Here is a 14,678-nt window from a genome sequence, read left to right on the forward strand (position 1 = left end):
AGAAATCACACACTTTAAAGTAGTCCTGCTGTGCTCAATAATGCCGAGCAGAGCTGCAGTGCAGGCCTATCCTCCACAGTTCTGTAAGGGCAGGTTTTATGTGATAGTATTTTGGTAGTTCCCCTGCTGTATAGAAAGCAATTGTAAGGATTGACTGCCGTGTGTCTGGAGAGCACCTTGTAAATGTTTTATTCTTCCTCTCAAATAGACCTCCGACGTCAGTGACAGGAGCATCTGGGTCAGAACTAGGACGGATCACTTTTGTTTTTGAGACCATCTGTTCAGCAGATTGCGTGCTGTATTTCATGGCGGTAAGTGAGACCCCTCTCTCCATGACTGATGACTGAGCCTGGTATTTCACATGTCACTTTAATACCTCTGCATAGGTGTGATTAGTTGCACTTGGTTTATTATGACTAAGATTAAGCATGATATTAGTTTTATATCTGGGGTGCCCTTGGAGAAAGGATTTAATTAATAGCCCAGCAAAATCCCTCCACTACTAGAATTGTGAGCTGTTGTTGATTGTTTGTTTTAGAAGAGACTATTTGTCACCAAAAAGCCAAATTTCCCTTCTTAGACCAACTGATAAATGTCTCAGTAGCTCTTGGATGGTCATGTTTTCCTCTATCAATTCCAAAGCGTTGTGTGTGGGAAGGAATGATAAGAAAAGGGAAATCAGGAAATTTAGTCTTGGTCCAGTCAGTGACTTGGGGAATAAATATGTTTCCTTCCTTTTATTAAATGTTAAATGCAATTGTAAAATCCTTTATATATATTAATGACTATATTATAAAATGCTAATATTTAGTATAGTATGACTCCACTTTTGTGGTTTTTTTTAAATAAATTATTATGACTTTTATAGGATATTAATCGAAAAAATACTAATGTGGTGGAGTCATGGGAAAGAAGTAAAGAGAAGCAATCCTACACTCATGTAATTTCCAAAAACGCTTCCTTCACCTTTACTTGGGCCTTTCAGAGAATAAATGAAGGCCAAGATGTAAGTATTGTTTTACAGCACAGCTTCCTTTGGACACTCACTGTCTGTGCTCTTACGTTCTGTTAAAGCTCACAGGCTTCTTATAAGGGTGAGTGGCTGTTACCATATAGGTTGTTGTGGTTTAAGTGGACAGGTGGCTCAGCACCACACAGTCATTTGCTCACTCCCCTCCTGCCCTTCCCAGTGAGATGGGGAGAGAATCGGGAATAAAAAGAAGTAGAACTCCTGGACTGAGATATAACTATTGATCCAGATAGAGAAAAGAAATAGGATAATAGTTACGATTATTGTGTGTGTGTGTGTGTGTGTGTTTGTGTGAATGTATATAATGAGTGATGCACAGGTAGTTGCTCACTGCCCTCTGACTGATGCCCGGCCAGCCCCCTGAGCAGTGAAAGAGAGAAAGGTGAACTCCTATCCACTTCAAAATGCCTTCTTCATGATGGCATATGGTATGGAATATCCAGTTGAAGTCAGCTGTCCTAATTTTGTTCCCTCCCAGCTCCTTGGGCCTTTTGCTGAGAATGGCCTTCGCTCTGTACAACAACTACTTAGCAGCAACTATAAACATCAGTGTGTTAGCAGCATTATTTTTCTCCTAGAGCCAAAACATAGCAGAACACCAGACACTCTGAAGAAAAAACTGCATCCCAGCTGAAACTAAGACATAGGGTAACTCAGGAAGGAGTTGTGGGTAAACCACCCATGCTGGAAGTGCATGCATAAGTCAATGTCCATGTGCAATGGTGTGGTGGCACCAGGGTGGTTTCTTTGGGTCTCGTTCTAGAGCAGGCAGTTCATCAATGATGTGGCAAAGATCTACTCCATCACAGTGACTAACGCAGTGGATGGAGTCGCCTCCTCTTGCCGGGCCTGCGCGCTGGGCTCTGAGCAGTCTGGCTCATCCTGTGTGCCCTGCCCAGTGGGACACTACATCGAGAAGGAGACCAGCCAGTGCAAGGAGTGTCCAGCCAACACCTTCCTGTCCATCCACCAGGTCTACGGCAGAGAGGCCTGCATCCCATGCGGGCCTGGCAGCAAGAGCACCAAGGTATGGAAGCTGTGATTGTCTCAGTGAAGGGCAGACTGGGTAGGTTGGAAAATAAGCATTCAGAGGGCCAGCTTGGCTGCTTTTACTGCAGGTATGTGCCTTGTTAGCATGGGAGTATTATTGTAACCAATGAACTCATTCTTCCAGTTACATCCTTAGTCTAATTTTTGTTTCTACATGTATGATAAAATGATAGCATCGACCACATTGGCTCAAAAAATGATCCATTTCAAGAAGCTACATTGGGATAGTGTATGAATAAAGTAAACATTTAAGTTACTTGAACCTCAAACTGTCCCAAACTCTTGCTATTTTAAACTCAGGGACTTCACCAGCTGGATGATGTTACCTTCCCTTTAGAACTTGCCTGTAAGCCTAGATAAATGTTTACCATGTGAGTATTGTTCAGCAAGGAATTGCACAGGTATTTGAACAGATCCATTCTGTTCATATTCTTCCTGTTTTCGGTTGGGTTCATATTTTGTTACTGTTTCTTAAGTTCTGCTTCTTGGGTTGGCAAGATCCAAGTGTAAGAAAGGCTGTGGTTCTGGTGTATCTACAGGGTTTTAAGCTTGGACATTGAGATCGTAAATATGCCCACTACAAAACAAAGCAACTCTACATTTTCTTGGATAGCAGAAAGGCAAGGTTTAGGAACATCAAAGCCCTACTGAGATTTGGTTGCAAGGAACTGAAGCAAGGATGGGAATTTCCTCAGGGGAAAAATGAATCACAGAAACAGGACAAATTCCCTTTTGTCCTTAGCAAGGAAAGTAGTCCTGTCTGCTCCTCCTTGCTTTAACGCACAGTTGCCAGCTATATGGTTTGCTGCTGGTCCTCCATAATTTCTCATTTATGAATTCCTCTTCATCTCTGAAGGACCACTCTGCCTGCTTCAGTGACTGCTTGGTGTCATACGTCAAGGATAACCAGACCCTGAGTTACGATTTTAGCAACCTCAGCCAGGTGGGCTCCTTGATGAGTGGGCCGAGTTTCACTTCCCGTGGGACCAAGTTCTTCCACTTCTTTAACATCAGCCTGTGTGGAAATGAGGTGAGCTCAGTGGGTGTTGAGGGTTGAGTTAACCAATGTGCTTTCCTCTGTACCTTGCCCCCAGTCAGATTTGGAGTATTGCAGAGCGTATTGTCATATACAGCAGTTGACATTTTGGAGCAGTATCAGATGATTATCCCTTGAATGCCAGTGCATACAGTTTACATCAGTGTTTATCCCTGTAAAGTTAGGAAATCTCCATATACCAAAAGGTTTGCATGAGATGAGATAAACCAGTAATCATATTTCTTTAAAGAATTTTGCATAATTTTGGGCTTAAATGTGTACATACCTATCTGGATTACAGCTGATGACAGATCCATAAAGATACTGCCCTGTAGATCTCGTCTTCATTTCTCAAGCAGTTTTTCCTGGTACTACAGTACTGTCAGACCCAGAGGACCAGGTGTCTGTGTCAGGCATTTTGGAGGGGCAAGCCTGCCAAATTCCTTGATTAGGCTTTCACTGCTGCTGTTCTGAGATTCTTACATTGGTCTCAGTATGTGACATTAATGCAGTCATGAAGGCTGTGTATCTGCTTATGGATTTAATGTAGTCGTGCTTTGAGAATATTTTATCTGGTTTAAATTCCAAATAAAGAGGTATTCTACAGTGCATTATTTACAGGCAATATGTTTTTTTTGTACAAGCCATTTTATTATGCTCTGCAAGTAAGCACTGTGCTGTCAAGATAAACAGAGAAAAGTGCTTGTAGCACAAGTTTCTGATAAGACACATACTGGAGGTGACATCTTGTTTCTGAGTCTAAACGAGGCTTTAATCGCAGCCTTCAGGATGACACAGTTTATTGCTGCAATTTGTTTCTCTCGTGATGGAAACATCGAGTTATTTGTAAGACGAATGAAGCTCATACAAATGCCTCCCAAGCTTTTCCATGCAATGCCTCCCAAGCTTTTCCACATCCTATCAACAACCAACAGCTTCCCCATTTTTCCTGATTGTCTGCAGGGTAAAAAGATGGCTATTTGCACTGACAATATCACAGATGTTACCCTGAAGGACATGGTTGCAGAATCAGAAGATTTTTCCAACTTTGTGGGAGCTTTTGTCTGTCAGTCCACCATCATCCCATCAGACAGCAAGGGCTTCCGAACAGCCCTGGCTCTTCAGTCCAATAGCCTTGCTGACAGGTTCTTAGGTATGTGGTTTGTGTTTTGCATACTGCTGCAAATGAATTGTCCTAGCGCTGGTCAGCTCTAGTCTGTATTAGTATTTCTTTCCTGTGTTTGGTCTTGTGGGTCCCATGGTGCATAAAATTTCAGCATAAAAATCTGGAGAATGTAATTAAAAGGATTTCTTTTGCTGTCATGTCTCCTGCCCATCTTGTGTAGAGCAAGACCAGTCACTGTAGCAGTCCCATTAGTCCAAGTATTCCTGCCCATGCCAAGTCCCCACTCAGGCAATTTCAGGTGTTACTGGGGCATAATTGGGTGAGGGCAGCATGAGGCAGTGTACACCATTATGTCTTTCATTGCTCTGGCTCACAAGTTCACGGAGTCTAAGGCCAGAGCAGACAATGAAGTCATCTAGTCTGCTCACCTGTCCATTACAGGCACAGAATGTTTGTACTTGCTCCCTGGCTATAAGCCCAGAAACCTGTTTTTGACAGAAGCACATCTTTGCAAGAGCATTCCAAACCTGAACTTCTAAGACTAACAGAAATGAAAGCTTTTTAGTAGTTGTTATTATTATACATTTCACTGGACAAACACCATCTCCATATTTTGTATTAAAGCAGCTTTTTTTTCCTGTTCGAATTTGCCTGGCTTCAATTTTCAGCACTTACTACTTTCTCCTGTCTGGGGAATTTTTTTGTACACCGGGATCATCACACCTCACACAATCACACCTTGCCCATCTGCTCTTCTGATAAACTAAGCAGACCAAATTCTTCAAAGTCTCTTGCTAACAGGTATTTCTCTAAAGCATCCAAATACCTTTTGAGGCTCTTTCTGTGGCCTCTTGTTATTATCTTTTCTTAAAGTTTGGACATCAGACTGGGATACTACTACAGCGTGTCATTCACTATTAAGACAATGAGAATCACTTTCATGTTTGTATTTACGTGCAACAATTGAATCTTTGTGCCCTTCCAAACTCATGGGATTTCATGATATCCTCTTGGTTCTGTTGTCCAGACCAAGTTCTTTTTCAGTTACAATTTTCAAGAGACAATCTCTCTTTTTTGGGACTGGCCTTCATCTCCTGCAGTGCAGTGCTGCACTTACATATGTTATGTTTCAGTGGGACCAGCTTACCAAGTGAATGAAGTCACCCTGTTTTTTATTTCTATTCCTCTTGATCTTTGTCTCATCTGCACTTTACCAGTAGTGATTACGTTGTTATTTGCAGATCACTGATGAAAACCTTGCATTTTGGGACATTTTGGGTCAATGCCTAGAGAAACCTGGGGCCATACCCCTTTTGATGACAATTTGCCATGGACAGATAATTTTGCAATTGATTAGCTAAATAAATTTTAATTCAGAGTATACACTTAATTGATAGTACACTGCCAACTCTTTAATTAAAATCTCATATTAATTAGTGCAATACTTGATAAATGTACATATTTTTTTTTAGCAAACAAATTCATCAGCACTCAAGGAATGAAATAAGATTTATTGAGCAGAAGCTGTTCTGCACTAATTTATGTTGTCTGCTTTTTTAAATGTATCTGTGCATTAACTGAAGTCGTCTTCCACTTCCCATTCCTTTTGATCTGCCACATCGTGTTAGCCACATTTTCATCTGTGGTTCAGTTTTGTCCATTCTGAATTTCTACACTGTATTCCCTCTCCATCAGTCTTCAGACATTTCACTATCGTTAAATGTTCTATTAAAGACAGATATTTCTAAGTGGGAAATCCTGTTGGCCTGATTTACTCTTAGATACAGGTCTAATCTATGTGTGAATCCCAGGTAGTTGCCAAAATCCTCTCTTCCTAGTGAAAAAATAAGGTGTACAAACATTATCTTGGGAAGGATGCAGGTAATCATGATTTTCTCTTTGTACAGAGTAAATGTATCAAGATCTTCTGCATTTTCTGTACTTTTAAAACTTTTACAGTTTTAAAATGCTTAAAGTTTGCCTTTGACATCCATAAGGCATATTTTATTTCTAGTATTTTTTAACAGTTCTCAGACTTACAATTTTTCTGGTGCTGCCAAACATGAGCTTTTCCCTGAAGTCATTAGCATCCATTATCACTTTTTTTGTAACTGAAACTTTTGATTTAAATAGATTGCTATCTGATTCTCTATTCCCTCTCTGTGAAAATTTTGCCAATTTTTTTTTTTTAAAGGCTCCTTTCCTGCTACTTTATTCCAAAGTGGACTCTTAATCAAAACAGTTGTCATTCAAGAGAGAGCCGTTGTGGCTTTTTAGCTATCTAATTAATATCTTCTGAGAAATGCCATCTTTTTTCCTCACACTTTATTTTGCTTCCAGTGTTATTATTTTTAGAAATGGCACTTTGGGATGCCAGCTTTGCAGTACAGCGTATGGGATAGGAATATTCTCTCATTGCCTCTTGAATATATTAAAGTCCCTAGCTGCTACATCTTCCTGTCTATTGAGTAACGAATGTTTGGTTGAGATCCAAATTTAAGATACCCTGTGTTAGACATGGTATCTGATTAGAGGAAATATTATTAAAGGGACTCCAGCCTGTGTTCTCAGACTCCTCTACAACAATGATGTCTCTCTGCATGTGTTCCCCATGGCTGCCGCAACAAGGTTCTTTGCTTTTTCTCTGTGCTGATGTGATGCTCTGTAGCGATCCCTCACCTGCATGACTAGGCAGTGTTACTGAGCACATTGATGCATGTACTTACATGATCACAGGCTTGGACAGACTAAAGAATGCAGCCAGAGTGTCTGAACTGTTGGAAGAACAAGGGGAAAACTCTTGTCTTCAGTCTTCCCATCAGTTGCTGGTTGCTACCACTTTGCTTTTTACAGTTCTAGCAGTTTTTCACCGCACTAGAAGGATGCCACCTGCCCCATTTGTACAGCTCCCACTTCTGAAATGTTGTGGTGCAGGATCAGTGTTTTCCATCTTCTCTGGTTCATGGGATAAAAAGGATCTCAGAATTTGCATTACTTGAGTTTTCCTCTTTCTTAGGTCTTCTCCAAAGTCCATGCAGACCTGTGTAACCTTTGTTATTCCATGCACCCACCTGTTTGTTCCAAAATGTGCCATCAAGACTTTCCTACGAATCCATAATCCTTCTGAATCTTTTCATTGAAGTTTTCTTCCTGCAATAGTACAGATTGCTCTAGATGTTTTGATTATGTTGTGTTACAGTTATACACAAAAACATCACATGCAAGACGTATGGTTTTAGCAGTTGATAGTATCAGATAATTTCCAGAAGTCCTTTGCCAAACTGAGTTATTTTATTATTCTGTGATATCTCCTGATAGATGTAAATTCAGACAAAAAGTGTATAATTAATGTACACTGTTTTTATTAATATTTTCGGTATGACAAAATCAGACAGCATGAGGAACATACAAATCTGCAATCTCAATTAGAATAAAGGAAAATGAATAATATACAACTATGTCACTAAATGCTATATTAAGTGAGAACCATACCTTGCAGACAGAAAATATTGCACATGGACCCCTCAGAAAATCCATCCCTATCTTATTCCTTTCATTTTTATTTTCCTAAATTTTAGGAGCTACTGTTGAAACAACGCTGGAAAATATCAGTGTCAAGACAGACATGTTCCCTCCCTCTCCAAGCAAAGTACCTGATGTGCATTTCTTTTACAAGTAGGTAAAGAGTCCTGCTAACTGGTACCTCAACTTTCTTTTGTTTAAAGGAAACTAAAGCTCTAAGGGAAGATCTTTAATGCATCTTTAATCTTTATTGCTGTAGTCAACAATTGGCAGATATGGGTTGATGTGTTGAAGAATATTTTATGAAATCAGCCTACACTGTTTGCTTAAGTCTAAATTATACTTGATGGATAGATGGTGATACCAGAACTTTGATTAATCCAAGTGCCACTTCCACTGTCATGTTACTTTCCCATAATTTCTTGTATGTGACTTTGGTGTGTTCACTTTTCATAGTATATTTTCTTTCACAATCATTTGTATTTTTTGATGTTATAAAAATGAATGTATTAATGATAAAAAAAATTGTTCCAAGTTGCTCAGTTGTTAGCATACTTTTCTTATTACTCACTCTCCTCCATAACAAGAATTTGGGTAATAGCTCAAAAATCACCTCCATTAAGATGTCTATGTGCTGGTAGACATGTGAACTTAGTTTCTGTGTTTGCTTTTTGGAGCTGTGGGGCTATGCAGGTTATCCTAAGGCACATACCTACATTTGCTGTACCAATTGGCTCTCAATGTTGACTTCAGTGATAGATTTTAATTTGCTATACCACTTTAGGTTTCAACACTTCATGAATACTCAAATACATTTTCTTGACAGATATTGCAGACCAAACCCTACAATAGTGACCCTACTTTGAGAATATTATAAACTTGACTAACAGCGTTAGTTTTTTTGGAATAACATCCTCCTTACCTTCTGCTGTTTCAGAACAGTGTAATATAGAGTTCCTGGACAAGGAAAAAGCTATTGTGAACTCTGTCAGAGTAACACAGCAAGCACAACAGTGCCTGTAATTCTGTTTTTTTAATCTTTCTTATTTGGTGGGCAGGTTTATTTCTTTGCTCAGCAGAAATCAAGCTAGCTAGACAAACAGAGCAGTTCCCCAAGTGTCATCTCAGAGTACTTTGAGATTTGAATGATGTGATGAAGCCTAAGAAGCTTCTATTCCTCCTCCTTGTTCTTCCAGCTGACAATGGCAAAAGTGCCATAGCAAACAGCATTACATTATTATTGCAGGTTGATGAATGATGTAGACATATGAAACAGCAGCATGTATTTACTGTAGTGGAAACATTTTTCTTCCTGTTTCTTATTAGATCTTCAACAGCAACAACCTCTTGTGAAGATGGTCGTGCAACTGTTGTGACAGTGAGATGCAACCCCAAAAAGCCAGATCAAGGAGAGCTTTCGGTGCCCAGGTATTTAAGTGTTTGTGTCCCATTAGTGCCTGAAAATTCATTAGGAAGTTTATACTTAAAAGTAATGAAAAGTGCTGTTCTCCCTCATTTAACCTTCTGGGAAGTCTCACTCATTTCTCCTCCAGATCTGTCAAAGCCCGTCATATATAATGTGATACACTATCTTTATATGATATTTTTATTATACACTATATTTACAGTAATGTCTGTCTGGACATTACTATTGTATTGATCTTACATACCCTCACTCATCCTCCTTCCTAAAAGCTAACCTTTTGAGATGTGTGGGATCCTCTTTGGGATGGGTTATTCATGCCCGCCTGAACAAAGCCAAAGAGGCAGCTGCTTCACATGTGACAGCAGAGTGACTGATGTTTGGAGATGTTTATCCAGTTTCTTAAGGCCTTGACAATCAGCAAATTATGCTGGGCAACATGTTACCATCTATCAAATGCTGTGTGAATCTCCTTCAGGTGTGAATCCTTGCTTTCTAGCATTTTGTGTTTAACACAGTGTGAGCTGTGATAACTCACCAGTAGTGAGAAGAGTAAACAATTCTGCTTTTAACAGCGTGGGCATAGACACATCTATGTGAAACATCACACAACTGACGCTGACATGACGTACCTTCTTTCATTTCCTGTTGACATGTCCCTTCTTTGCCCCACTTTGATTAACTCAGCAGTCAGACAGCTATTTTCAAATAACTAGTGAGGTAGCTGATAAATGTCAAGTAGTATTGCATGTACCTCTTTGATCTCACAGACACAGCATTTAGTATCACATGAAGTTGCAGTACAAGGTGAAAGATATAAAAGAGGAGAAAGATCTGTCAATGATCATGTTTGGCAAAAAGTATTACATTATCCAGAGACGATAGTTACCAGTTATTCAAATTAAGGTAAGCCAGAATTGGCTTTTAGTTATTTAGATCAGAATAACAGATTTTTAGTCCTTTAGATCAAAATAACAGATTCCCGGATGGTACAAGGAACACATTTACATCAATTTTTCTGCATGGGCATATATCAGTTAAACAACCCAACTTCTTGTATGGCCTATGTGTCACTACTGCTGTTATTACTGCTGCAGTTGTCAGGAGGATAAACTGCACGAGTGCCCTAGCATTGCCAATACAACTTTGTTCTTCCAGTTGAATGCATAATAAACTCATTAGTGTCTCTTAGGCAAAGAAAAACTGTTATCTCTTCATTAACTGGTGAACATCTTCCTAGTAATTAACCATGACAGGACAAGTCCATTCCATATGGACGACATCACCCAGGCATCATTTTAACAAGAGCAGGAACCAACTTGTAGCATTCATAGGAAACAGTCACCCAGTGCAGGAGAAAGTGAGAGGTGTGCACCAGTCTAGCTCATGTTGGTGAAATGTTAGAGTAGTTCTGCTGCCCCAGGACTTCTTCTCTTCATTGTAGGTGCGTAGGTAGCACACACTGCTAGGAACTGAACTGTTTTTTTAGACCTGTGACAGCGCAACATCTATTTTTGAGAGAGCATTTTGTAAACTGGGAAAAATTCTTCCCCCCAGATTTATCCATGTACTGACTTGATGGATATTTATCTACTTGTATTGGTTGTACTTACCATTACCAACAGAATATAGAGTGAAGATGCAAACTCCAGAGTGTTTAATAAATAATAATGATGCTTTGCTCTCCCCCTAGCTCATGCCCTGCTGGCACCTGCGATGGATGCACTTTCTACTTTGTGTGGGAAAGTGCAGAAGCTTGCCCTCTGTGCACAGAGCAAGACTACCATGAGATTGAGGGAGCCTGCAAAAAAGGATTTCAGGTACAGCACCCCCAGCTCCGAGTCGTGTGTGCATTTGGGTAAAACTTGAAAGCTATTGACATTCTTTGTGCAAGTGGACATGTTAAGTGCATGTAGAGTTGGGGATCTCCAGCTGTGTTGAGACTCAGGAATATTTGTGCCCATAGCAGCTCTCCTCAAGCCTGTGTCTGTATGGGTAAGACCTAAACTCTACATACTCCTCAAGCCTGTGTCTGTATGGGTAAGACCTAAACTCCACATACATTCCTACATGCAAGCAAGCTGTTTGCAGAATGGAATGCCTAAAGGACATCAGTCCTTATGTAGCCATAATCATCGTGGCAGGCTAGACGGATTTCAGTTTAGAAATTCATCTTTTCTTGTTTGCAGTGTTTTTGTTACTGCCTCTTCTAATAAAATATTAGGAAATCCTTTTACTTGTTCAGAACTGCCCTGTTGACAAACATTTCCAAAGCAGGCACAGCCAATTTACAATCCCTGTCCAAACCAAAGCATATCAAGTAAAGAAGAGGAAACCCTTTTGCCATGTTTGAATCTACAATTACAATCAAGGCGACGACTGAGTTGACAATATGACTGAAAACCAAGCACTTGCTTTGGTTTTCTTTTATTGAAAAGATGTCTAACCCATTTACTAAAAAACAGCTTGTTTATTTCAACTTTAAATAGTTCTCTGTTTTCCTATGAACAGCTCATTTCTGGTGTTCTATGATTTCTATTTGAAAGGAAACCTTATATGTATGGAATGAGCCAAAGCATTGCATTAGGGGGGTTCCCTTGCCAGAGAAAAGGACCAGCACTTGTGAAACGGTGGATTTTTGGCTAAAGGTTGGAGCTGGTGTTGGTGCTTTCACTGCTGTGCTGCTGATAGCTTTGACCTGCTATTTTTGGAAGAAGAACCAGAAGTAAGTGCTGCAAGTTGTGTTGCATATAAAAGTAAACTTGATGTATTAAACAAAAAGACTTGTCATGGATCTGACCTTATGACAATGTTGATGAAAAATACAATCAATCAGTCTGTTGATTGATCAGGCTGAGTTTTCTGCTGGCAATGGTTTTCAAAAATGCTAGAATGAAAAATATAGAAAATCCCCAATAATTTTTTTTGGGATGATTTCCTGACAGGAGGTGTCTTTTTAACCCCTAAGAGTTTGATGTTGACTAAGTCCTGAAGCAACATGGTTTTCTCAAGGTATGAAGACCAAAAGGGTTTTTCTTGAGTCTAACTCATACCTTTCAGCAGGACTTCAGATAATCTAAATTATAAAATATTTGAATAGGAGACATTTGTAAAAAAAAAAACAAAACAAAACCAAAACAACAACAAAAACCCAACTGAAAGAATACCTGTATGGCTTCCTGTCTTCAGGCTGGAGTATAAATATTCCAAATTAGTGATGACAGCGAACTCAAAAGAGTGTGAGCTGCCAGCTGCTGACAGTTGTGCTATAATGGAGGGGGAAGATAATGAAGAAGAAATAGTATATTCAAATAAGCAGTCACTGCTGGGGAAGCTGAAGTCCTTGGCAACAAAGGTAAGTGGTAATTAGTACTATTAATACCAAAAATAATTATTACCATTATTTATCACTGGATGCGATGAGGCTGTGATGCCAATTTGCACCGTGCTTTGTGTAGCCTCTGGCACACACATCACCCAGTTTGCTCTCGACCTGCTGAAACCCACAATGTGAGTAATGATAAGTGTTTCAGGGAATTAAAGAAATGCTTTCTCTTCTGCAGGGAGCTTTCTGAAGCATTCTTTATTGTAAGGGCTGTGCCTAAAAAGAGGCATGGGAAACCTCTCTGCCTGGATTCCTACCAGATACCTCCACTGAAGCAAACACAGCTATTATAGATACAGGAAATTAATATCAGGAACAGCCATCAGTCAGCTGCTTGCGCCTCACCTGGGCTGATTTCATGGCTAACTTGAGAGCCATAATTGTCAGGATTATAGTATTCAGATGAAGAGAAGCATCAGCTAAAGCCCATCACCCAGCAACCTCCTCCATTTTGTTGGAGAGCAATAGCACTAAGCATTTTTTTGCAGCATGTGATGCAGTGTTGTTGTATGTTTGAATTCCTAGCACAAAGGTCTTTTATGTCCTTTGATTATTTCTATAGGGACAACAGAAAGCTGTCATGGTAGATCCCACAAGCATTTTGATCTTTTTCCAAATGCTTTGCAGTCAGTGGGAAAGTTGGTGTTGTCTTTAAGGGAGTCCAGCTGGGGCATCTGTTATTACAGGAAAAAGGTGAATGACATTTTCCCTTTCACACAGTTCTGCTGAATTTAGGGTTGTTTCAAAATAAGGTTTCTTCAACAATAATAATACATAGAATCTTTTGAAAAGTGGCTTTTTTGTTTCTTGTCTAAATAGTATTTCAGAAAGTTGAATTTTGAGATTTTTTTCTCATGTTCTTTGTTTTCCTTTCTGTTATTGAATGCAATGCAATGTATCCGTGTGTCCTTTCTTTTCTCTTATTTTTCCTTTCTCTTGGTTGTCTTATATTTTTATTAGAGCGCTTTCCTCTTTCCACATAACTGTTCCCCAGATCTCCCTCCTAGGACACGGTACACAGCTAATGTGCAGAGCTTCCTCTTGCCCCTGCCTTGACTATTTGTCTTGTAAAGTCAGTCTCTTTCCTTGTGGAAAGGTGAAAAAATGTAATCCTAAGGATTTTGAAAATGTAAATAAAGTGAAAGCACATTAAATTTTATGCAGCTTTCACAACAATGGATATGGATTCAATTTTGAATCCTACGGGAATAACTTTCCAGTAGAACTTTGTAGGATATAGGATGGTATTTTTTTGGACGTGAAATGGCTTGGCTGGATGTGGCTGGGCGTGATGACCAGTGCTGCCGAGGGTTATGTTTTGCTGTACGCTTGATAACTGTAAAAGCTTTGCTGACTCAATTTGCAGCACCAACCACTGGTTTCTGCCTGATTAGAAGTATAGAGATGAGAGTGTGGGAGAAATGTTGGGGTTTTTTCCTTTCTTTTTTTTTTTCTTCTTTTTCTTAAAAGTAAGCATTAGTGCTATAGTATTAGACCACTCAAATGGAAAGAAACTCCAAAAGAGTTTTTTAAAGTTTCTGTATCCATTGTAGCAGGCTCCCTGAGTATTCTCTCCTTTTTAAACAAGCCTGTCAGATATTTCTAAGCTGATTCCCTTTTTTCCTGCTAGATAATCATAGCTGGCAAAGTCAGCTTACAGTACCTCATTAGCTTACTGAAATCTGTGTCCTGTATCCCTGCAGATAACTAGAATTTAATATATATTTCTCCAAAACAAATGTTATAGGCATTATTTTTCATTTATGGAAAGGATGAGGAAATTATCTCCTGATATATTTGCATGTAAAATAAAGAAAAATAATAGAGAAAAGCAGAGGAGAAAAAGAGAAGAAATTTAAATGGAAAAACAAAGAAATAACTATCCTAACTATATGTTCAAGCTACTGGCAATGGCATTTCTATGAGACAAAATATCTAATGAAGCTATTAATGGCTCTGAGAATCCAAGCAATTTAGGGCTAGGACTGTAATATAGTAAGAAATAACTATTATTTTTAATGAGAATATGGAAGTTAAAGAGTCATGAAACTGCCTGAGGATGGAGGCTGTTCTAGTTTCATCTGTTGTCTGTAGCATAACAATTCC

General features: G+C 39.3%; 1 protein-coding gene across 2 annotated transcripts in view; it reads left to right on the plus strand.

The window, feature by feature from the left end:
- ELAPOR2 (endosome-lysosome associated apoptosis and autophagy regulator family member 2) overlaps positions 1–14,678 on the plus strand; it is a 90,685-nt gene that overhangs the window by 73,077 nt on the left and 2,930 nt on the right. For both annotated transcript variants that reach the window (XM_042816328.1, XM_042816329.1), the window contains 10 exons: positions 209–311; positions 869–1,006; positions 1,794–2,057; positions 2,937–3,110; positions 4,080–4,269; positions 7,821–7,917; positions 9,091–9,192; positions 10,881–11,007; positions 11,734–11,912; positions 12,377–12,542. In XM_042816328.1, coding sequence (XP_042672262.1) covers positions 209–311; positions 869–1,006; positions 1,794–2,057; positions 2,937–3,110; positions 4,080–4,269; positions 7,821–7,917; positions 9,091–9,192; positions 10,881–11,007; positions 11,734–11,912; positions 12,377–12,542 — 1,540 coding nt within the window. The remainder of the gene's footprint in view (positions 1–208; positions 312–868; positions 1,007–1,793; positions 2,058–2,936; positions 3,111–4,079; positions 4,270–7,820; positions 7,918–9,090; positions 9,193–10,880; positions 11,008–11,733; positions 11,913–12,376; positions 12,543–14,678) is intronic.

This window comes from Centrocercus urophasianus, unplaced genomic scaffold, assembly GCF_019232065.1.
Source record: "Centrocercus urophasianus isolate 14NV4802_14NV808 unplaced genomic scaffold, USGS_Curo_1.0 seq_15, whole genome shotgun sequence".
In the NCBI taxonomy this organism is placed as follows: Eukaryota; Metazoa; Chordata; class Aves; order Galliformes; family Phasianidae; genus Centrocercus; species Centrocercus urophasianus.